The sequence below is a fragment of the Carlito syrichta genome, unplaced genomic scaffold (genome assembly GCF_000164805.1).
Source record: "Carlito syrichta isolate Samal-C Ts95f unplaced genomic scaffold, Tarsius_syrichta-2.0.1 Scaffold311489, whole genome shotgun sequence".
In the NCBI taxonomy this organism is placed as follows: domain Eukaryota; kingdom Metazoa; phylum Chordata; class Mammalia; order Primates; family Tarsiidae; genus Carlito; species Carlito syrichta.
The window spans coordinates 253,096-278,337 of NW_007255585.1; the positions used below are offsets into that span (position 1 = coordinate 253,096).

At 35.9% G+C, this 25,242-nt stretch overlaps 1 protein-coding gene across 5 annotated transcripts in view; it reads right to left on the bottom strand.

The window, feature by feature from the left end:
- Positions 1-13,340: 13,340 nt before the first annotated feature.
- DGKH (diacylglycerol kinase eta) overlaps positions 13,341-25,242 on the bottom strand; it is a 103,065-nt gene continuing 91,163 nt past the window's right edge. For 2 of the 5 annotated variants that reach the window (XM_008068714.2, XM_008068715.1), the window contains 5 exons: positions 25,032-25,124; positions 21,976-22,095; positions 21,231-21,339; positions 19,353-19,483; positions 13,576-14,233 (listed from right to left, as the gene is read on the bottom strand). In XM_008068714.2, coding sequence (XP_008066905.1) covers positions 14,144-14,233; positions 19,353-19,483; positions 21,231-21,339; positions 21,976-22,095; positions 25,032-25,124 — 543 coding nt within the window. In that variant the 3' untranslated portion in view covers positions 13,576-14,143. Of the gene's footprint in view, positions 14,234-19,352; positions 19,585-21,230; positions 21,340-21,975; positions 22,096-25,031; positions 25,125-25,242 lie in introns of all 5 variants that reach the window. The other 3 variants (XM_008068716.2, XM_008068717.1, XR_002482579.1) reach the window with 2 other exon arrangements.

The following is a 25,242-nucleotide window of genomic DNA, read 5'->3' on the forward strand; positions in this document are numbered from 1 at the left end:
CAATTCACTCACCTCAGCCTCCCAAAGGCGCGGGATTACAGGCTGAGCCACCGAGCCCGGCTAGACCTAAGTATTTCTAAGATCTGTTCCCTCCTTTTCATTTCCACTAAAGTTACTGCCCTAAAGAAGACCCTCACCATCTGCTGGCCAGACTTCTTCAGTAACCTCTAGCTGATCTCCTTGTCCTGTCAGCACTCCTCACATCAGACTCACCCATCGAGGTCACTGATCTGTCCAGGGCTCAAATCTGATGGCTTAGTTCTGCGTGCGCCTCCTCCAGTTCCATCTTCTATCTCTCCCCGCTCTTGCTTTATGTCTCAGCAACACTACATATGCCCTCCATGCGGTTTGGCTGCCTTTCTCACACACATACTCTGCCTGGCTAACTGATTGAAGACTCAACTCAGTGTCACCTATCCAGGAAGGTGCCCCTAAACCTCCTCTACATCTGCCCTTCCTCTGCGTTCTCACACATGCGGTGGCTTTTTATCACTGCTCATGATACTCTCTGTTACAATACTCTTTCTTCCTCACTAGGCAGTTATTCACAGATCATTACCAGCAGAGACAACACTTGTCATGCATTGGGCTCTTAATGAGTGCCTTTTTGGTTGACTTTAAGGAATCATTACCATAAGGGTAAACCAAACTATGTTCCTATCATTAAGAATTCCCCTACCAGACGGAGGACTACTCAGCAATAAAAAGATATGAACTATTGATACGCACAATTTAGATGAGTCTCCAGGGAATTATGCTGAGTGAAGTCACATACTGTAGGATTCCATTAATAGAACGTTCTTGAAATGACAGAATTATAGAAATGGAGAGATCTGTGGTTATCTGAGGTTAAGGGTGGGAAAGGAGCCGGGCTTGGTGGCTCAGCCTGTAATCTCGCGCCTTTGGGAGACTGAGGTGAGTGGATTGCCTGAGCCTACGGGTTCGAGACCCGCCTGGGCAGGCGAGACCTCATCTCTACAATAAATCAAAAATCAGCCTGCCATGGCAGCGGCCATGGCAGGCTGAGGTGGAAGGATCGCCAGAGCCCAGCAGGTCGAGGCTGCGGTGGCCAGGAGCGGCCACTGCACTCCAGTCTGGACAACAGAGTGAGACTCCGACTCAAAAAAAAAAAAAAAGTGGGAAAGGGTAGGAGGGAAATAGGTGTGCCTATCAGAGGGAAACCAAAGGGATCCTTATTCTGGGTCCTTGTGGTGACAGAATATTCAGTATCTTGACTGTAGCAATCTCAATATCCTGATTGTGATATAGGTTTGCAAGATGTTACCACTGGGGGGAAATGGGTAAAGGCTACACAAACTCTCTGTATGTTCGTTCTTTCTTTCTTTCTTCCTCCTTCCTCCCTCCCTCCCCTCTCCCTCTCCCTCTCTCCATCCTTCCCTCTATTTTTATCTTTTTAGAGTTGGAGACTCACTTTTTTGCCCAGGCTGGAGTGCAGTACACAATCACAGCTCACCACAGCGTTGACCTCCTGGGCTCAGGTGATCCTTGTGCCCTCAGCCTCTCAAGTAGCTGGGATTACAGGCACACGCCACCATGCTCAGCTAATTTTTTGATTTTTGAAGAGACGCGGTCTCTCTATGTTGCCTAGGCTGGTCTCAGACTCTTGAGCTCAGGAAATCCTCTCGCCTTGGCCTCCCAAAGTGCTGGAATCACAGGCATGAGCCACTGTGCCCAGCCTGTATTTTTTCTTACAACTTTATGTGAATCTACAATTATTTCAAAATAAAATGTTTAATTAAAAAAAAATTCCCACCAGAAAGAATGTAGACGTCACACTTTCTTCAAATGCATTCTTTTTATTTGAGAAGGACGATCCCAAGGCAGTGCCCTTTGGAAAAGACATCTCTCATCATCATGTACATCAAGATCAACCGTTACTCTCAGCCAAGTACAAAAATACACACATCAGTGACTTCCGTACAATAAATACATAGTCATGCATCCCACAATAAAAGGCACCAAAAACTGGTCACTTAGTAGTCATAAAAATCACTAGCTACATTAACAAAGCCACCCAAATTATCTGTACAAGGAAATGTAACAATATATTCCAAAGGTGAAAACACATAAAACATCTTTAAAATAGTATGCAATAAATATCTCAATTGTATATATTTTTTAAAAATTATGCCATTGTAAACAGCATGTAAACAAACAAAACTCACGTTGTCTTACCATTATTAAAAGTAATTTGAGCCAAAGTTATAACTTCTGCTCTGTCAGATATATTTCATGGCGAGTGTGCTAAGCAGTTAAAAGTTTCACTCTTTTCTGCAGCAAACAGAGCCCACTGTGTAATAAATAGATAGATAATATCTGCATCTTTCAAACACAAGTGCTTAGTTTCAAAACAGACTACCAAAATGTAGTAAATTCTTAACTATAAATAACATGTCAAGGCTAAATGGAAAACACCTTTTGCAATGTCAGGGACAAAAGGAACTATATTGTTTCCAACATGATGATAACTAGGAGGCAAGTGATTTTGATGATCTTTACTGAAAGGTGACATGAATGTGCAGAACATAAGGGTAAACTGTCCAGCCTTCTGAGCTAACTCCTTTGGTGGACCTTGTACAAAATCACACAAAGAATAAAGCTGCATCAAACTAAGATGTTTCTTTCGCTAGAGAACACAGAAATGGTTGATACTTTATATTGATAGGAAACAGTGATGTCAAAATATGCCCATCAAAATGTAAAAATATATAAAGTAAGGTTTTTCCATATTTAACTGCCAATAAAGATACATTTTTTCCTTCCATAGAAATGCTATTGCCTAACCATCAATAAAAATTCAGAAAAATTAATTTTTTATAACGCAATTTTTTTTCTTCTAGATATCAGTGCCTTGTGGCAAACAAATACTAGTAGGATATTCACTATGTGCTTAGATAAGAATGCTACCTGTTAAATATTGTTACTCCCTACTCCCCGTGAAATATAATCAAGAAAACATCAGTCCCCAACTTAAAATAGAGCCTCTGAAGTACACTAGCAAGCATTACTTGTTCCCTCTACTGTGGGTTTACAATGTATACCTCTTTCATGTCTTGGTGCATGTGTCACATACCTTCCTAAAATGAACTTCACATTTAACTCACATTCTAAAGATCCATGAGTCACTTGGATCACACATAGTATTTATGATTGCGGACAGGGACTTCTGTAGGACTGATGAAATATGTACTTGACAAGACATGGTCACAATTATTTGTGGCTGACACGAAACATAAAAATCGTGGACATAAAAATAGGATTACTTCTTTATGACACAGATTTTGGTTAGTTCTTTTGAGTGGAAGGAGACTCCTTCTCTGAAATAACCTGAGAAACACTTGATTAAAAAAAAAAAAAGTCTTCCTAATATCTTAGACTGTGGAAAAACATTTGTGAAAACAATCTTGGATTCCACCTGACAGGAGCTATGTCTTACTTTATTTGTATCCCCAGTATCTAATTGAGAGCCAAGAACACTGCAGATAGAAAAGTATCTCTCAAGTGAATGAAGGAAGGAGGGCATTTCAGTTAATTACACACATTGTGACTAATCTTTAATTTTAGAAATGATTAACTTTGAAGATATTTCTGTGATAGTATGGGGACATGGCAGAAAGGCTTTATAGATTCCCAAAAGAAAAAAGTCCCATAAATAAGAGTTTTTTATCTTTATATTCTAAAAGGGGTGATAATAGTCACAAACAAGACTTCTTAAGTTTACATTAAAATAATCATTAACTATAAATGATCTGAAATCACACAAACTTATTCTCTATCTCCCTGGCAGAATAATATACTTTTAAAAAGTCACCTTCATTATTGCTTTTTATTCTTTCTTAAGTCTCATTATTGTGTGTAGGTAATCATAGGTAATATATAAATCATGTGTTTATATAGACTGTATACATTAAATGTCTGTAAAAGAGAAAAATCATCTTTAGGGCAAATTTATGATTTACACCTAAGTGTTTTGCAGTTATGTGAAAATTTTATAAGCCTCATTTTCAGAAGCAAGAATTCAGATGTGACAAATATTTCTGATGTACAACTAACAAGTGATTACCCTTCACAAAACAATGCATTGCTCCTCCTTGCTGTTTCTCTTCTGTTGGCTTGCCACAGTGCATGCTTATGAGTGCACACTTACCTCATGTGGACTTTAAGGAAATTCTAAGCTGTTATTTGTGAAAGTATACAAATATAGAGAAGTTTGGTTTTTATATTACCTTCATTCACAAACGTTTATCAAAGTCCTGTTAGTGCTGGCTGGATACTGAGACTGCAAAGATGGAGAGAGAAATTTAGTGGGAGAGACAGATGTGTGTGCGTCCCATTGAAATGTGATATTATTTTAACAGAAAAAGTTTGAGTACACCTCCCGCATGGATAAAACATCTGCTTGGAGAAGTCAGGTAGGGTTTCACAGAAAGTTCAATTTGATCTATTTCACTTTAATAGATCAACTTATTAAAGTGTGCCACTTTAATAAGTTGATCTATGGCATGTGATTATGCCAAGGCATTAAAGTGTAAGTAGTTCTACATTTCTGGATTACCAAAGGTCAAAAGAGAAATGGTGGATGAGGATGATAAGAAGGTGGGAAGAGGCAAGGTCACAGACATTCTCACTAATCTTGCGAATGAGTTCAATTGCTGTGCTGTAAAAAGAGGAGAGCCTACTTAAAAACCTTTTTTTTCCTCACGACCTAGACAATAGTCATCAACTGCTTAAGAACCTTTAGCGAGGAGAGATGACAAAGCAAATTTATGTTTTAGAAAAACCACTCTAGTGGTAAAGAATACAAGTAGAAAAACCAGTGGCTAAAAAGCTATGGAAAAAGCACAAGGGAGAAAATGGTGAAGATTCACACTGACAAGGCCTGAACCAAGGCAATGGAATTATCACATTACTGCAACTAATTAGAAACAGAACATAAAATGTCAACTTTTGACATGGTCAAAATATGAAATACGCAACTGCATGAGGACTGGGGAAAAAAAAGATATATAAAATGCCTTTGCTTACACAATCCGAAACCGAGATTAGGATTAAGCATTTGCATTGTTCCATATTTTGTTTATGAGTTTCTTGGCAGAAGAACCTAATTTACATAATGTTGCTATGAAAACTGTGTTACCTTTCAAAAGCTTTCCAAAAGCTTTTCAAGTAAAAGGAAGAGAGAAAACAAAAGAACTGTTCAAGTCTGCAATTCTTTCATCCTCATCATTACGTATATTCAGAAAACTGCCACACAATTGTAAACAGGGCAGGTTCTAATTAAAATTATAATTAATTTCAATTATACTAAGATCATCTGTATATCAGGTCTTTATGGGAAGCAAATTCCCAGGAAAATAATTTCTTCCACTCACTGCACCAAATAATTCTGTATTAATCATTTGGAGATCTGTCATCATAAAAATTAAGTTGTGTCACTAAGAATAAGAATACCATGCTGATAAACTCCAATCTTTTCTCTATGCCATACGGCTTATAATTTTAACATTTTTCAGGGAGCGAGATGCAAGAGGAGCTCCAAGCTATCATACTATACTATAACAAATACCACATTTAACAACAAAAACTTAGGGTCAAGGATGATATAGTGACAAAATTCACGTGTTATTTAACAATACAGTCTTTGTTCACTTACCCTCATGCATAACTAACTGAATGATTTTAACTAGGTTATTCTGATTTCTAATTCAATAACCTTAATTGCATCCAGATTTCCATTAATTAACAATTAAGACAATCTCTAGTTTAGTTTCTTTATGGAAAGTTTTGAAGGTACTCTGCACAAGAAAATACCATTCCACACAGCCTAAGAACACAGTCAGAATACCCCATTGTTCTAATCACTGCTTTAAAGAGACATTTTCCTCTTTGGGGAGTTAACTTGAGAAAAAACATGAAGGACTTAATTTTTAAAAAATGTACGTATGTATGTGTATGTATATATATCCACTTCTATTATATGGCTGTTTGAGGTGAGTGTAGAAAAAAATTAAACTACCCAAAATTTTTGAAGATGCTAGAACTGAGGTTTTAGGCTAACTTAAAATGAATAATATGAACTTGTAAACAGAAAAAAATGCCCATAACCTACTCTGATACAGATGGTACTAATTTAATTCCACTCTCATTTATAAACTGAACTTCAAGGGGTATCAATTTGGACTTTATATTTCATGCTATAGTCTCGGAAGCCTTTCTTTTTCTCTAAAATGACAGTGAGAAAGAAATGGTAAAAGTAGGCATGAGTCACACATATAGTTCCTTTTGTAAAAGAAAAATGACCAAGTACTTACAATTGATAATATTGTGTGCCACTTCTAACTGGGGAAAACCAAGGTACCAAAACATATAGCTTGCAGGAAGGATGCAATGAGCCAGTGCTAAAGTTGGTTACATATTCCAATAAATCTAAACCACATTCCCGTCTCCAGAATTATAGAATTCAATCCTTTATATATTGTAAATTTTAATAACTTTTTTTTACTTCAAATGTAAGGAAAATCTATCATTGCTAACAAATTTCAAGACTTATCAAGTTCATGAAAATCTCTTGGTCTGTGTGGTATGATTTGATCCATATTTACCAGTGTTGTTCCATAGGAACCAGCCCCTCTGACTAACTCTGCCTATATTAATCACTAAGGTGAGAAAGCCCCATGAGATATGCATCTGTATGGACTACATCATATGTCTTGAAATGATTAGGTCATCTGAATTACCTTAACTGACCTCTAAGTTTCAACAGTAGGACGGGTTCCCTGAATACACTAGTAACTCTGAAAAGATCTAGATATGGTCTCAGACTTCAATAGTGTGACATTTTTTGTTTCAAGGTACTGAGTGTACCAGACCACATGCTCACAGGTGCTTTGCACTTCTATAATAGAAAGTGAAAGGTATCTATGTTCAAACTATTTGTTCTCAAACCTTTGCCAAGTTACCAACTCAAGTGCTTTTTTCCTATAATTTCCATATAATGTTTCTCCCACTTTTTTTTCTCACCTTCGATAATTGTTGGTGCAATAGAAAAATTAATATAAAACTGTCTTTAAAATTATAATAAATTAATTCTTAGTTTCCTACTATGTGTTCTTAAATATTTCACAATTCATTTACTGCTTACATTGTAAAACACAATAAAACAGTTGACGTTAGGGCTGTTAAAGCAACTTCTTTGATATATCCCACTGCTTCACATTAAGTCAGACAGTTTTTTTCTTCCTTGAAAACACGTGACTTTATTCTGTGTGGTATGTTGTCCCATTATGTTTTTAAATTTTTAGCTTTTTAAGCAGGTGCATAAAAAAAGTTTAAACAGAAATAATTCAAAACAATTAAAATCTTATTGACTTGACAGAAACAAACACACCATTATGGTTATGTGTAAAGTTGCCCAGAGTCAAATGCCAGTGTATGTTAAAAATTTACACCCTTGAACTAAGAGCTGTCCACTAGACGTTTGTAATATTTTGAGGGATTCATGATTCTTAATATTCATTTGAATGTCATATTGGCAGTACAATCACTGAACTCTCTCTTATAACAAAAATTGAAAATTTACCACAGAAAAGAAGTTATGACTTACAGATAAAATACACAATGGCAAAATACAGCACAATGAATCCCTTGGCTACATTAAATTCTTATTATTGGTGATTTCATTTTGGCTTTATGCCTTTTAAAAATGTTTATGTTAAACATAAAACTTATTTCTTTTAAACAAAGCTCTTATTACTATTTAGCTATCTATGATGGGAAAGAATGCCATTTTTTACAAGGAAAATAAATTGGGCATCTGTTTGACAGAAATGAGTCCTTCAAGTACATAAGTAAATCATTAACAGAGCTATTACACTCCAAGCAACGGCAGTAAACAAGAAGAGAGCTAGAATATGCATTTTGTATAAAGATTAAATTTCGTAACATAATAAATAAATGCACTGATTTATACAACTTGTGAAAACCTTTTGAGGATTATAAGTAATACTGTCTGTAATTGACTTTGCTGATATCAACATGGCCTCACAGAGAGAAATTCAAAGGTAAAATTCTTGCCCCTATAGCCACAAAATATACAAAGCTTTTATATTTGTTTGTTATTAAATATTTTGTCTGCCAAAAATCCTGCAAACTAAAATACATCTTGGCAGTTTGAATAACCAGCATGGTAATCATTTTGATATAAAAAGATAAGAAAAATTTTAATATGAAAATTAATAACACCAGTAAAAGGAGAAACCTGTTGTATAAATAGACATTTTAACATAAAAGCGAGACTTTTGTCTCACGAGGAAGAAAAAAATTTGACACAACTTACTTGACAATTTGAAAATAATTATCATATTTTCCCAGCTCTAGATAAATATATTACCTCAATTTACTAGTAATCTTCAATATACAATATATAACTCACAAAACTGGGAGTGTTACAATACCAAAACCTTTCACAGCACTAGTTACCAGTTACCAGAACTGTAGGAAATCTTTAGCTAAATATCAGCTTAATATTTAAAGTATAGAAATAGATACGGCTAAGCTGTGGAAAACAACAGTGCAATCGAACATCAAGGACCACAAAATATATTCTTTTTCCTTTTTAGGCTTGTATATCTAACTGCATTGTCCTACTTAATGGCATTATCAGCTGAATATAAAACTCCTTTATTTTAATGCATTTAAAAAGTAATCCTATTTTTTTTTAGGCATGATTAATTTACTCTTGAAATGCAGTTCCTATGAAATATCCAGACTATTTATAAATTCCTATACAATGAATAACTTGTAGCTAAAATGAAATATTTTAGGCAGAGTTTTTATAACTTTTTAGTAGTGGCTTGGTTTTTGTTTTCCAACTAAAACTTGGAAGTGCATAAAAATGAAGAGAATATATAAATAATATAAATAGAATATCTTAGTTACATGAAAGAAATCAATCTGTTTACCTACATTATGTAGTATGGGGTTTATCTTAAACACTGTTACTAAGTTTAACTTCTCAGTCCCAGTTACTCTGTTAAACTTTTTCTAAAAACAACAGAAATAATTCTACAAATAGGCACAGTCCAGCTGCCTTAGATCTCTCTGTTCCCTATAATGAGAAATCTTTATACTTTTTTCTTCTAACACAAATGTCTCTAAACAAAACTTGAAAAAAATAAAGAGAAAATAATAATAAAAATAAGAAAAACGAACATCTTATGTGTTCTAAAAACCAATAATTATCACCTTTTAAAGTGTTGCTTATTTTGGGGGAAAGGCATCCTATCACCGATCTAACACAGAAGTTGCCATATCAAAGTCAATCAGGGGATGCCATGGAAGAGACAAACAAGTTCCAGGCATCATGGCACTGGGCGGCAGGGAGAGGAGAGGACAGGCAGTGCAGCCAAGCACTATGGGGACCACTCTGGGAGGCTATTCCACTGGTCAACAGTTACCATTTGCGGAATTTTCACTTCTCACTCTTCATTTCAGCTTATTGAAAGAATTTAGTGTTTTAAGATTGTCACAAGATGTAGGATGAGTTCAATGGGGTGGGGGCTAGGAGGGTGGACAGGAAAGAGCCTACATGCCAAGATTGAGACGTATTGTTTTTACAGCTTAATTAAAAACTATACCCTTAAAGAATTTGTATCCATAGAGCATGAAAGCCCACTATGTTGCCAGCCCAGAGTAAATAAATGTCTTACTTTAGAAGTGATGTGTAGCGGTAACACCTATTATTATTTTCTAAGTCATAACTTTGCATGAATAATTCCTTCCTTGATTCCTGTTAAACTTAACTTTCACGAAGTCCAAAATATTGCCCTCTTTATTCATAAAAAAACTGACTTAAGAATCTCTAGGCAGTTATGCTTTGATAGTTGTATCAAGATGTAAAAATCACTAAGTGAAAGGTTGTGGGCAATAAGTCACTGGGAAAGATCTTATCATATAATTAAATAATTTGTATGGGGGGGTCAAGAATATATTATTTTTCAGGTACTATTTTAAGGAATTATTAATCATGTGAAAATCAAGATAAGTTAGCACAAGAAAAACAGATCTAAATCTAGATCTAAATCTAGCAAAAACACCCACCCTCTTTGAGGACTTAAGTGGCACATTCCCTTTACTTGCAATCATTTTGTTTCTTTCCTTTTCATGCCTAATGAATCATTTAATGTGTGTGTACTGCTATGTATACTCAAGCATGAACTATGTCAAGGGGATAATCTACTGATAAGAGAAAATGAAAATGTGCAAACTGTAGGAGACTGAGCTGGGTTTAACTTACTTTAGTACATATCCTTCTGAAATGTTCCTCGGGTCTACGTTGTGAACCAATGAACATGTCACATGGCATCAAACGGAGCAAATGAGGATTGTTAGTGACATGGAGGTGGAGAGAGGACTGGAGAGAGGCCAAACGTGTTGGTCAAGTCAATCTCCTGTGTTCCAAAATACAGCCAGCAGGAAGGTAGGGCTTATCTAGAACCAGAATTAGAAATGATTGAGAAGAAAGCTCAATGAGGATGATGAATGAGTTTCAACTCATTGCTGGGATGAGCAAGAAGATGGACAGGAAAGAGCAGGTTGGGGAACAAGCTATTCTGGGTACCTTTTGAAGACCTCAGACCTCAGATCTGTAATATCTAGGAAGGATAAGATACAGCTAGGCCAGGGCTAATCACCTGAGGAATCTTGCTGAGAGGAAGGTTTTGATTTGGTAGGTCTAGAGTGGATCTCAGATTCTGCATTTCTTTAATCTCCTGGGTGCTGTTGATGCTGCTGGATCACAGAGCACATCTTGAGTAACAATGATCTAGACCAGTGTCGTCCAGTCGAATTTTGCAATGTTCTACATATGTACTGTCCACTACGGTTACTGAGCGCCTGAAATGTGACTAGTGCAACTGAGAAATGGAATTTTGAATTAAATTTAAATTTAGATAGCCACATCTGATTAGTGGTTACAATATCAGACAACAATAGATCCAGGAATTCATGAGTCACCTCTTCTCAGTCCAAGCAATACTTATCACAGTCACTAAATTATTTAACCCATCAATTCATTTAGATTATCTAGCAAGCATCCTTTTTTAAAATACAGACTATAAAATTAGTTTCTTTAAGTTAAACAACTCACCACATGTGCTTAAGCCAGGGAGAGGTGGTTGATGGAGAAAGGAGCGTAGATGACGGCGAGAATTTGAAAAACCATGACTGTCTTGGAAAAGAAACCCAGAAAGGGAAGTGGAAAGACACCAAAGAGAAATACTGAGTACTCAGAATTTTACTTAGGCCTGACTGTCCCTTTGCTTCTTAATGGAACTGAAAGAAAGTAGATTTTGGCTGATTCTCTCCCCCACACCCCAATCGTCCAGGTGTGGGAGAGCCTATCAGGGAGAAAAGATATCAATTATAGCCATTAGGGAGCAATCAGGTGCAGGCAGGTGTTTCTCTGGAGCAAAGTGCAGAGGCCCCATCTGCACTCCCCAGAGCTGTGATCTGATTCCACGGAGAAGCTTTCTATACTCTCTCTCTCTCTCTTTATTCTGTAACCCCTTCTACCATAAAGAAGATGAATTCTCTATGACGCTGACAGGGGCCTAAGGAGGCTCTGAGGGTACTGTCCTGGCAAACAGGTGTCAGTGAAGTCATTTGGGCTCTGCCCAGCCATATGGAGACAGAGCATACAGAGAAAATTGTTCTCAATTAACAAAAACAACAAAATTCAATTGTCATTTTAAAGAATCTCTCTCATCCAAAAACCATCTGCAACAAAATTCTAGCTAATTAAGGATTCCATTAAGAGACTCAGGCTCTGTCAACTGAGCTAGCCAGGAATGCACTGCAGGATTCCATTAACTGAGATTTTAAAGCATATATGAAGGATGTTACCCAAGAGTAAAAAGATCATGAAAAAAAAATTCAATCCTTTACAACACACTCTTAAATTTGGAACATGTCATAGCTTGAAGAGGGTGAAAGTCAATCAAGATTTTTATACGAATACATTCTTTGTTCTAGAGTTCTTCCCTACCTTACCCCCACCTTTCCTTTTTTGGTAGAGCTGGATTGGGATCTGTGATCTCAGAAGAGTTCTGGGAATCTGGCACCGAGTTGACTTCAGAAAAGTGTTCAGATGAGCAGGACATCATGTAGGTAGAACTATAAGAAGGACTGGAAAAGGGGACCTCTGACTTCTTATGTATGGATCAAATCAGAATAATTGAGTAATTAGCTCATGACTCTTAAAAAAAAAAACTACTTGATATAATTCTCTTTGAAAACAGATTTCCACTTATCCATAACTTGGGTAAAAGATATAGTCAGATATACTCGGTCAGGAACCCATTAGGTTCATTTATTTTTAAGATATTCAAATTTTATGATTTCATTAGTAATTAAATACCCAAGAATAAATAAGAATAAAGTATAAAAAAGTTAAACTCCTTTGATACAATTAAATTATATATGCCTGACCATTGTTCATTTTAAATGCTCTCTTATTAATGTTTCAATTTAAACACTGGGCAAATTATTGTTTAGAAAATATCAATGATATGCATCTCAAGATTATAAGTACATAGGCTATGTTTATACATAGACATGTATATGTGTATGTGTGTGTATATACACATAAATGTGTGTATGTATATATCTGTGTGTATGTATCTATTGAGCACCTGGTGGGCTACTTTATGAAAATTGTCACCACTGGGTCAGTACTCTGTTTACTTATATAGAACATTTTAAAAATTATAATTAATTTTTTGGTACTTAATAGCTAATAAAAGCTTATTTAAGGATATTTTGGTGACTTTTTGATATGCATTCCTTTGACTTTCAAAGATTTGATCATTGTAACATTGACTTCTAATGAGTTACATTGAAGTATAGTGGTTTATAAAAAGAAAAATAATATCCACCTGGTAGGAATTAAAAATTACATGAGATAATATTAACAGCACAAAGTCCTTCAGAAAAAATTTAAATCTCTTCTGTTGGGAAGTTTGTCAGAAGTCACCATAAGCTAGTGAGTGAGTCTAGGCGATCCTTCATTATACAAATCTCAGTTGAGAGCTCAGGAAATTCCTGGATGTTAACAGTCTACTATGTTATAAATTCAAGCAGAATATTAAATAATTATTAAATTGAAATAAAAAACAAAAATAAAATGTGATAATTCAGGTTTAGAAAGTTGTAATGAGTTTTGTTAGGCAATGGAGCATGTAATTTTATAAAAATACCCAGGGAATTTTCTTAATGTGCACACCTACTATTTATGATAGGTTGAAATAAAATCGACTTGCATAAGATGTGCATCATTTGTTGATTATGGCACAGACACATGTTCACAAAGTCTCAGGTATAGAATATTTATGCAAAATTCCACATTAAAAAACAGAAAAGTGCAGTGCCTTTAACCAACAAAAACATACTTGAGTAGTAATAAATTAAATTCCATTAAAACTGACATTAAAACTACTAAGGTTACAATATTAGATGTGACATGCAAGGAAAAGAAAGACATTTCAGGCAGGAACATCGTGCAATAACATTTGAATTCATTCATAGCATTTGACGAGTTTTAACCATATTCTTTGATCACTGAGCGCTAGGAACCAGAGGTATTGTCAATCTAACATTCAAAACATAACTCAACTTACATCTCCAGTCTCCTAACCAGTGATTTTAAGAAAAGGGCCAATGCTTCCCACAATGAAACCCAGGCAGTTTTAGCCACACATCGTTATGCAGTTGCACCAGTAAGACAATTCCAACAGACCAGATCAAAGGAAAGTAAACATTTTGCAATTCTATCTTTTAGACAATGCAATCATCTTTGATTCCTCCTTCCTCTTCACTATTGTGAACATTTTTTAACATGTCAGGTTTGCACAATAAGAAAATGGCCTTGTGGAATGTATTTTTTGGCACAAAAATATTTTCTAATATTTCAAATCAAAATGTTCCCCACAGCAAAATGTCAAGCCATAAGAGGTGCTTCAGAGGTGCTTACTTATTTATGCAGAAAACTACACAAACAGTCAATTGCTTCCAAGAATTTTGTATTGAGTAGCAATTACTTCTCTTCCAAGGAATAGCACCAATATGATTACACCTCAGACTGGGGAGTGTTCCTTCCAAGTTCTTTAATTCCCTGGAGAATTCGCTTCACATGGCCCACTTTCAGTATACCCAGGTCCTAAAAAAAAAAAAAAAGAGTAGAAGGAAAATGAAAATAAGAATTAAAGGCAGAAAAAATTTTAAAAAAGAAGAAGGAAAAGGAAGAAGTTTATTGATAATAGAAAACATAGGATTAAATATTTAACCAGCGAGTAACATAATTAGCATTCAGTTCACTCATTTTAGTTATATTAAGTGATTCAGAAAGTGAAAGCTAGAAAAATAAGTTAATAAAACAAAAGCAACCTGACATTGAAGAATTGTCAATTGGTAAAAAATCACATTCTGCACAAATTCTTAACTGTGACATTCTCAAAAATTAAATACAGTGGGATTTCTTCAAGAGTCTAATTTCTCCTTTTTTTTTCTTCTTAAGATGGGCTCTTTTGGAATCTCTGAGAAAAATAATGTAGGACACCAGGGCAACCACAATTAGTTCTAAGTCAACATTTCTCATGCTAAAATGTTAAATTTTAAAGTGAGACCTAATTCTATAGGAAGATACCAGTGCCTGCTGCCTAAATTTGTACTGTAAATGAATTTGTACTTGCATTAGAAGTCTTTGATTTGAGAGGAATATTTAACTTAAATACTCTTTATACTTTGATATGTGTAAATGTAACAAATTACTTAAGCATAGTTATCTGTAGGTTGATGCTTTCTCTCAAAACACCATTGGCTCCTTTCCCTCAGAAATATTATGCTTGATTCTTAAAGAACTATCTTTCAATAAGTGCCAAAAATTCAATATTTATCTTTCATAAACAAATGATGACTACTAGTGTGCATGGAAGGTACTTTGCAAATATCTGTTGCAGGAATGAATCAAATCCATCTGAGATAACCATAACATTCACTATCTGAAAAACTAAGAAAGAGGTAAGGTTTTCAAATCCTACAGTGTCTTTAAGTGTAATGAGTATAATTTGTTTGCTAATGCATGAAGTCAAGTGACCTCTTCACAAAACAAGATTTGAAATATTTAAAAATTATTAAAAAGATGGCTTTCAAAGCAGCTTAAAAAATGGAGTCATAAGATTACTTGTCTAAGAAGATAAAGATTCTAAATATCCACCCTGTTTTGTAAATTAACAGCATTATTTATTTTTAAACTTTTAAGTGAAATAGATAAAATTGGTTTTAATCCTCTCTCCCTCTCTTTCTCCCCCTTTTATCCTTTATGAGTTCTTTGAGTTCTAGAGCATCAATGTTATCGATGATTTTGAAGCCTTCTGGAATATACTCTTTCTACAGCCAATTCTATTCAAGATAACACTTTTATAATATTTGACCCAGAAAAATACTTTCTCATACAACTAAGGGCATCCAAAATTAGTCCTATGACACTATACATTTCCTGAGTGTGTGCTAAAATATCAACTCTTAAAAGCAAGGCCAAATCCTAGAGGAAGATATCAGTGACTGCTCTCAAATTTGGAATGTAAATGCATTTACAGTCACATTTAGATTATTTTGTTTGAGTAGAATATATAAATTTCCTTTATATTTTGTGATAACATAGGTATCTAATTATAAAATATATTTTAATATAAATATTTTAACCCATACACAATGTATTCCCAAGAATAAAACTTCCAGGGGGGAAGCAGACTCTACTCAGAATTGCTGTGTTAAGGTAATGAAATGTATGTTTCCCACAGAGCTACACTAATTTCTTAGTTATATTTTCTTTACTACAGTTTTAATTCAGTACTTTTATGTTTTCTAGGGTATACGCTGTGATAAAGTTATGCTGTGACATTTGTTTTATTTTTGTCATATATTTTATCCTATATCACAATATATTTATTTTTATCATATTCTTCATTATTGGCTTTTTCTTTTTTTGGATGAATAGGCCTAATTTTGCCAAACCATGCTTTACAGATATTCACTTATCCTTCCAATCACATATACACAAATTTTCATTTAGAGAAAACAAAAAATAAACAACCACCCCCCACCATGTGTCTACCATTTTTTTTGGTGTCCCTCCTTCCTTTTTCCTATTGTGTTCTAGCAAGAATAACAATGCAGTCACGTTTGCATCTTTATCTGCTAAAGCACATTAAAAATATTTTCCCTTTCCCAACTGTAACTTTTCACATCAGTATTTCTAATTGTTTTGGAGACAAGGAAGTAACACTTGGGCCAAGCTCTGAGCAGGAGTTAACCAGGTAAAGGGGGAGAAACACAGCAAAAGAGTGTATACCCTTAAGGCGAGAAAATGTTTTATATTTTTAAGCAATCGAAGTAAGGCCAGGGTGGATGGGGCATAGCCTAGTGAGGGCCCAGAGACTCCACAGGAGGTTGAAGGAATAAGCAGAACTTTGGAGGCCTCCATAAGAATGTGGGTCTTTATTCTTATAGAAACAGGAAGCCACTGAGAGGTTTTAAGCAGAAAAGTGATACGCTTGATTGAAGATGTTAAAATAACACTATGGTTGCAATGTGGATAATGAGCTGGAGAGACAAAGAGTAGTGGTGGCAAGAACAACTGGGAAGCTACTGACCTTACACAGGCAAGACTGGACAGTGGCATGAAGTAGAACTGTGGACAGGAGATACAGAGAAATAAATGGAGATTAAAAGCAACATGACTTGGAGATGGGCTTGGCAGGCTAGAGGTAGATGGATGAGGAAGAGGAAGGTGCTAAGTGTATGACTTTGAGTTTCTCTGTCTGGAGTTTCTGAGGATCAGAAGTGTGGTTTACTAAAATGTAGAGCACTGGAGAAGAGACAGCATGGGAGTGGGATAGGACATGGTTTGGGAGATGCTGAGCTCAATATCCCCAACCTAAATGTCCGTCAACAGAGACTGGATAAAGAAAAGGTGGTATATATACAAAATGAAGTATTATTTAACCTTTAAGAAGACATTTTTAAAAAAGAATGAAATCATCTCTCTTGCAGCAACTTGGATGGAACAGGAAGTTATTATCTTAATTGAAACAATCCAGACACAGAAAGACAAATATCGCATGTTCTCACTCATAATTAGGTGCTAAAAAAAGATGTACACATGGACAAAGAGAGCAGAATAACAAACAATACAGACTCAGAAGGGTGACCGAGTGGAAGGGGGAAGTGGATGATGAGCAATCACTTATTGGGTGATATATGCTATTTGGGTGATGGATATCCTAAAAGCTCTAACTTGGCCGCTATGCATGTAACAAAATTGCACTTGTATCTCATAAACTTATATAAAGAAAAATAAAAAATAAGGCCAAAAAAATTTGATGTCTCTGTGCAATACCCAAGTGTCAAGTAGGCCGTTGGTGACACAGTCCAAAAGTTCACAAATCAGGTCAGGCAGGGCTGGAGAGAGAACTTGAGAGTCCCTGCTCTATTTGTAAGGAGGATCTGAAGCAACGGGGGTGGATGGCATTACCTATGGAGGAGGTTAGCCTTCACCAGCATTTAGAGCCCTTACTGTGAAGGGCCTGCCCACGTTGCCAGCTACAGCCACAGAGATCAGGGGAGCTTCTTCTCAGGCTCTATGAATTTGTGCCACAGAAGGCTCTTTCGGGGACATTTCCCTTCTCCTACCCCCTTGCACCCTGTTTTAAAGCCAAGGGTTAAAAAAAAACAATGTCAATACAAACTTCTAAAAGAAAAGCTTTAAGTATGAGAATGGAAATTGCATTAAAATAAAACAGAACAACAATAACAAAGCTCCAGGAAAAGCTAAAGTTTTCTAAAATAATTCTTAACCATCTCCTTTCTCCTCTTATCTAACTTTGCCTTAGTGTTTGCATGAGCTTTGTTTTTCATTCTGCAAATATTTGCTTCATTCATTGTACCTGTGTACCTATAAGTTTATGTATGTTTGTATGTATATACAACACATATACATGCATGTACTTTTATGTATGTATATGGCTTCTATACACACAGAACCTTTTCTTTGAGTGTACGCTCATTCATGGCAAATGACATGCAAGCTTCTAGAGGGCACACACCACTGAGAGAAGCTGGCATAATGTATTAATCAGAAGCTACTCAATAAATATTGCTATCAGCAAAAGATATCAGGAGTTACACAAATATGCTGGCTATAACAATCTCCAGCATTTATTTTTCTGTGCACTCATTCTAAGTTTGGAAGCCGACCTTTGCTTTATGAACTCTAATACTGTAGAGTTTGCTATGTTCCAGATTTAGGACTCTCAACTAAGGTAATTAATTATTTTATTATAATTATGGCTAAAATTGTTTAGGTATAAGTGGTGTTCACCTTTTGATGTGCTAAAATGCTCTTTGACTCTGTTTAATAGATATCTTTCATAAAGAAGTAAACTTTATACTATTATCTTTTCAAAGATCTTTGCTAATATATTTATAGATGACGGTCAAACAGTTCATTAATTTGTTATGAATTCATTGTATCATAGTTCAATGCATTTTAGAACTTGGTCAATAGGGAAGGAATCACTCCAACAAATGTTATTACTTGTTGAAATTTTAAAATAGTCATGCGTAGTAAGAAAATATAACATGATAAGGCCCTACTCCTGAGCCCTGGACAGAACAGCCTACTCTTGCTGTGTGTAGTATTGAGTTTATCCAAAGAATAAAAGGGAATTGCTGCAGATCATGAATTAATGGTTTTCTTTCACTGTCATAAAGAATAGGCTCTGAGCTGCCTTCTAACAAAAGCATGATTTTTACTTCATTTACTAAAGAAAAAAGCTTTTTGAGAGTAACAGAATTTTAACCTTTGTTATTGATATTTTGAATTAATTTTTAGTGGTTAACTATATATTAGATGTTTTTAGTCATTTTCAACAATAATTATCACCTTCCATGCTGATCCAATAAAATGAGCTAATAGAAACATGATCCATTTGGAAATATTAACACAGAAACAGCCATACCACTGGATACAGAGAAAAATTACTGAATTCATGCTTAGCTTTAGCTACAATAGAGAGTGATTTTGACAGAAAAAATTGCAGACATTCTTGTTTAGAAAGCATACAAGGAAATCAAACCACAGGGCAGTGAATGTTAGATTACTGCACGTTTGCATAACATAAGCCAAGCTAGAAGCACATAACAAAAGAGGCACCGGAGAAAAGATTCTGTTTTGCAAAAAAAATTTCAAGAGCAGAAGAGTAGCACAAAGGAAGTACCTTAAGATCTCGCCTCTCCAGATGCAAAAGTTCAGCCCCTCTGATGTCATGACGGATGAAGATATCTTTGTACTCTCCCAAATTGAGCAGATCCAGCCAAGCAGCAACTTCCTCTGTGCCCCATTTCTGAACTACCAAAGTTAAGAGCAAAACCCCCTTAATTTCTACATGCTCAATGCATTACAAAGCAAAGTTGGCCAAAGAAGATGCAAAACAGAGTGCAGCGGCAGTGCTAGCAAAGGAAAGGTCAAGGTGTTGTTTCAACAAAACTGTAGCTCCACTTTTCCCATGCAGGTTACAGACTTTCAACACAAGAATCTGACTATACAAAAACATTTGCTGCCGTGCACCCATGCTTAGCTTTAGTCCGATTTCCTTATTTAAAGCCACCCAAACTACACAGTATGCATACAAAATGTATTTCACATCATTAGAATCAGTGGCGTAAGCTCTAAATAAGCTCTGATGATTTCCTTACGACCATATATAAAAGTGGCTACAGACCGAAATGAGTTAAAATGGTAATTAAAATTTAAAATCTGACATGGGGTACTCAATTTTACGTCAAACTTTTCTACTTAGGGTCTTGTTGACTTCAAATGTTGTCTTTATTGATCCCACTATCGATAGTAACAGCAAATCAATGTGTTGTTAAATCAATGTAATGTCACTTAAAAATCACTGCTGTCTGAGATTAGTTGGATTGCATTATTTTTCAGTATGTATCATTTACTTATACATTTATTTAACATTGATTAGCTTAATAAAAGCCCACTTAATTGCCGCATTTGGTTTATTTTTATTTTTATTTTTTGAGCTAGAGTCTCACTCCATTGCCCAGACTGGAGTGCAGAGGCCGCTCCCGGCTACCGTAGCCTCGACCTGCTGGGCTCTGGCAATCCTTCTGCCTCAGCCTTCCAAGTAGCTGGAACTACAGGTGCACACTACCATGCCCGGCTAATTTTTGATTTATTGTAGAGATGAGGTCTCGCCAAGTGGCCCAGGCGGGTCTCGAACCCATGGGCTCAGGCAATCCACTCACCTCAGCCTCCCAAAGGCGAAGGATTACAGGCTGAGGCTTGCATTTGGTTTTTAAATGTCCTTCAATAGCTGCCCTGTGAATATCACAAAGTTTTATATCACAAAAAAATGAGATAGCTAGCTCAGAGGAATGTATACAATGATTTGATTATGAAAGGCAGCTACCATCATATACACAGAACTTGCAAGTGCTTTAGCTCCAATACAGCAAATTTAAACTCTAAGAAAAACTGAAAGGGGAACAAGAGAAACAGCAGCAAAGACAGGGCTTCATCTTTGCTTGAGAATGCAAGTATCAAAGCACACTGTCATTATCAAGGGGTTGACTGGTATCCTTAAAGCAGGAGAAAAAGAAGATATAACTTTAGGTAGAAAATATATTTAGCAGGTTAAAGGAGTAAATGAAAGCTTCTGTGTTCCATTTATCAATGTAATCTATTTATCAATGTAAACCAAGTGATAAACTGATGCTTTGAACTGCTGTCAAGAAAGAGAAAAAGTCACTTGAACAAAGATACTGACATCCACTGAACACAGCAGAAGCGAAGTCGCAACCAACTCATTCTCTGTGTGCAGCATTAGCACTGATTCCTACTGATACTTCAACATGTTTGGGGTCTACGATTCTTTTATGGTAAAATTCAAATAACATATTAATAGAAGTCACCATTTTAACTATTTTAAAGTGTACAAGCCCATAACATTTAGTGCATTCATAATGCTGTGCAACGCTCACCGCTACTTAACTCCAGAATGTTTTCATCGCTTCAATGAAATCACTTTAATATATTATTTTCCCATTATGTTAGGCTCTCCCTTCCCATGTGGACTACATACCAGGCTGTGAACTTGTCTTCTGCTTCTGAACCTTGTCCTTTTTAAATTTTGGCACTATGCGAAATACTGTGCTTCTGCTGTTTCTTTTGGTGCAATCCATAGGAGGCTCCTGTTCAAATAGAGTGAGAAAATAATTTTTTCAGGATATTGAGAGAACAAAATTCACTCTAACAATAGACACAACAAAAGAATAAGTTATAAACACTAACCAGTGCAGAACAGTGATAACTTCTTCAAAGAAATTTCATGATATTCTACTGAAATATATCAATTCCTATAAAGTGCCTTTGTTCACCTAAATGCCTTTTCATACTTGTTCAACAACATTTGAAAGTAGTATTTGGCCGAGCTCAGTGACTCATCCTGTAATCTCAGCACTTTGGGAGGCTGAGGCGAGTGGATTGCCTGAGCCCACGGGTTCAAGGCCAGCCCAGGCAACTTAGTGAGACCTCGCCTCTATAATAAATTTTTAAAAATTAGCCGGTATGGTAGCACGTATCTGTAGTTCGGCTACTGGGAAGGCTGAAGTGAAAGGATCGCCGGAGCCCAGCAGGTCAATGCTGGGGTGGCCGTGAGCATGCCACTGCACTCCAGCCTGGGCGACAGAGTAAGATTCCAACTCAAAAAAGAAAGAAAGTAATATTCAAAACTTACTTTTTCCTAAATATCTCTTTTTCAAAGAAGAGTTCAAAGTCTACTGTGATAAGGTCTCCATTTCTGAAGACACAGGCTGAATTCTACATACCTCTTCCTCATTTGGGTGTAAGATGTAATAAAGCCAAGGGATCTCTGTCAATTTCTGTAACTCCACCTCCACGGAGTGTAAGGCATTGGAGACCCGCTCCTCATGTGGAGACTCCAACTGCTGTTTACCAGAAGATTAAAAAGCAAAACAAAACAAGACACAGTGACCAATCTCAAACAGAATTATCGTATTTTTACAGTGACTATCCTTACCTCCTATTAGGTTGGATTCTTTTAAGTTAAGGAACAGATCTGAAAGATAACAAATTGTTTTATAATGATTTAATTTCTAAAAATCTGGACAGAAGTAGTCTAATCCTTACTAAAGATGATAGTACAGTCAGTGTGATTTTACTAACGTCACAGAAAAAGTATTGCTTTGGGTGTTTTTTCTATGTAAGCCTTTTCCTTTCCTCCTTCCAAGAATCTATCTCATTATACTACTTTATTTGTGCCTAAAGTCCTTCTGATGTACACAGGTCACTGTATAACAAATATTTTTTAAATTGTTCAAAAACTTGCCACATGAAAAGAACCACGGAAAAATCTCCTCGAGAATTTAGAAACTATGTTTAAGAAAAAAAACAGGAGTTGCAGAAAAAATGTGTGCCGAAAAACTTGTAAAAGTCACGGCAAAACGAAAAGTTCAACGGCTTGTCATCTGGCATTAGGGTTTGGCTACTTTAAAGAGAACTTAACTGGTCACTCATTGTCCACATTAACACAAAACAGTTATTAAAATGCATTTACAAGTTTAATACATTAATAATGGTAAAATAAGCAACTAACTATGTAACCAAGAAGAGGCTAATTGATTTCAGGAGCCTTAGTTTCCTCCTCCAGAAATAGCACAGTGTGGCTAGATTATTTCTGAGGACTCTTCCAGCTAAATGATACTTTCATAAATTACTTTAAAATTATAGATTTCCTGTATGTATGTTCATAGAATTTTAGAAATCAAAGTTCAGAGAAAATATTGCTGTTATTTATTATGAACATTATTTTTTTTGTTTCCCCTTGTTATTCAAGGTATCCACCACTTTGATAGCTACTAAAAATATGGAGATTCTCCACCATGTTGTAAAAAATCTGCCATTTTCCTTTTAGTCTAAGAATATTAATTTTTTAACAATAAAATTGATTAAGTGGTTATAACATATTCACTCTAGAAGTAAAATAAAGAGTAAATTTTACTTGTTCTCAAATGTAATCAACTCTTTATTGTGATATCCCTATTGATAAAGGCTCTGGTAGAATTCACTCTACACCAGGGGTACCCGCATGATCAATGTTCGTATACCTAACCCTGAATTGTACCTCACATCTTTACAGTAAAAATTTTTTAAAAGTTAAAAAAATAAAAATAAAAAAATAAAATAAATAAAAGAATTCACTCTACACATTTTAAAACAAACATCCATATTTGACAATGAGAGAATTAAAAACAGGGGCGGGAGAGGTGCCCTTCCATATTAACATAATACAATTGAGAAGTGTTCGCAAAGGAGCTCTCAGTGGCTACTTCTGGTATAGAGAAAAGAAATACAGAACAAGCTATGCTTCTAGATCTTGTCAGAAATTATCTTAAATGTAGTTCAAATAACACAAAAAATATACATCCTCTATAGAAAAATCTGGACCCTTGCAAATCACAGGTCACTAGAATTCCTATAGGACTTATTTAAGAAGACAGTGGAAGATTTTGGTTAACAGCATTAGTGCCAAAAATAGCCAGGAGGAAGGCTCCATTTATTTTATCAAAACAGACCACCAGTGTTACTTTCTAAGTTTTTTTTCACAGCCATAGTAGTGGCAGCCACCTCCTTTCCCAAGGAAGCTGTGTTTCATTTTCCTGTGGAGGTAGGGAAGAGCAATGGCTGTGATGCAGCCTTTAAGCTTCTCTTTTCAGAGAAAAGGATGTCCCAAAGGTGGCGTTTGTCTGGAACACAGGCACACAGAAATTCCAAGCTCAGGCACTTAATAGCTAGGCTGTGGGATACACCTTCCATTCATTCAGCCATTGTGCTAGATATTGACTCAACATTTTTTTTTATGTAGGTGTATATTTGCCAAAACGAGAGTAAAGTTCTGTCAAAAGAAGTTTTCAGCTCACCTCCTATCAATCAGAATTGTTACAAGGAATTAAAAAATAGCAAATGCATCAGCCCTCTAGGCAGGGACAACAGCATGTGCGAAGAAGCTACAATCGAACTCTAGGTGGCGACAAAATGCAAGATGCTAGAAACGGTGAGCTCTTAATAAAGAAAGCTTTGGGGCTAACCGAACAGGACATCCATGGACTTCTAGCATTGATGTCTGAAGTTTACAAACCGTGATCAGATTCAGATGCGGCCTAAACTAGATTTCCATAACCAATACGAATTAAACTCGAAAGAGTTCTTGAAATTTAGTTCTTGAAACACTGCATCTAGATAGTGTCCTCTTTTAAGCAAATCAGGAGGGTCATACTAATCATATTTCAATTGTCAATTCAGGGAACAAAACCTGAGTAGAGGCCGGGCTTGGTGGCTCAGCCTGTAACCCCAGCACTTTGGGAGGCTGAGGCAAGTGGATTGTCTGAGCCCACGGGTTCAAGACCAGCCCAAGCAACTCGGCAAGTTCTCAACTCTACAATAAATACAAAATTAGCCAGGCATGGTAGCGCATGCCTGTAATTCCAGCTACTTGGAAGGCTGAGGTGGAAAGATTGCCGGAGTCCAGTAGGTCGACACTGGGGTGGCCGTGAGTGTGCCACGGCACTCCAACCTGAGTGACAGAGTGAGACTCCAACTCAAAAAAAAAAAAAACAACAAAAAACCTGAGTAAGACTGCACAAAAACATAATGGCATTTGTGAAGGGAAATCTCTGCTTCTAGCCTGAATCATGACTCCCAACTTCAGCCACGTGTTCTCTTGAAGACAAAAGCTAAGTAAAAAGGAATCTTTAAGTATGAAGGTCAGAAGGTGGTTTCCGCCTTAGAATCTGCTGAGTTCATGTTCCCTAAAGAAGGTATGTATTTCAACATTCTTATGTTAGCAATCATTTCCCTTCCTTACCAAAGGAACTCTGCCAACTAGTAAAGATTCCGTTTCATTATATAGTGCCTTCACATTGATGGCAATTTCAGTGGCAGTGTCTCTCGTAAGACTCTAAAAAAGAAAAATATCAAAGACGTGATTCTGTATTAAACTGGGATTCCGTCATCAGTAAATACTTTAAATTTTATTCTCTTAATGTAAATTCATGGCACAAATACATTTTTTAAAT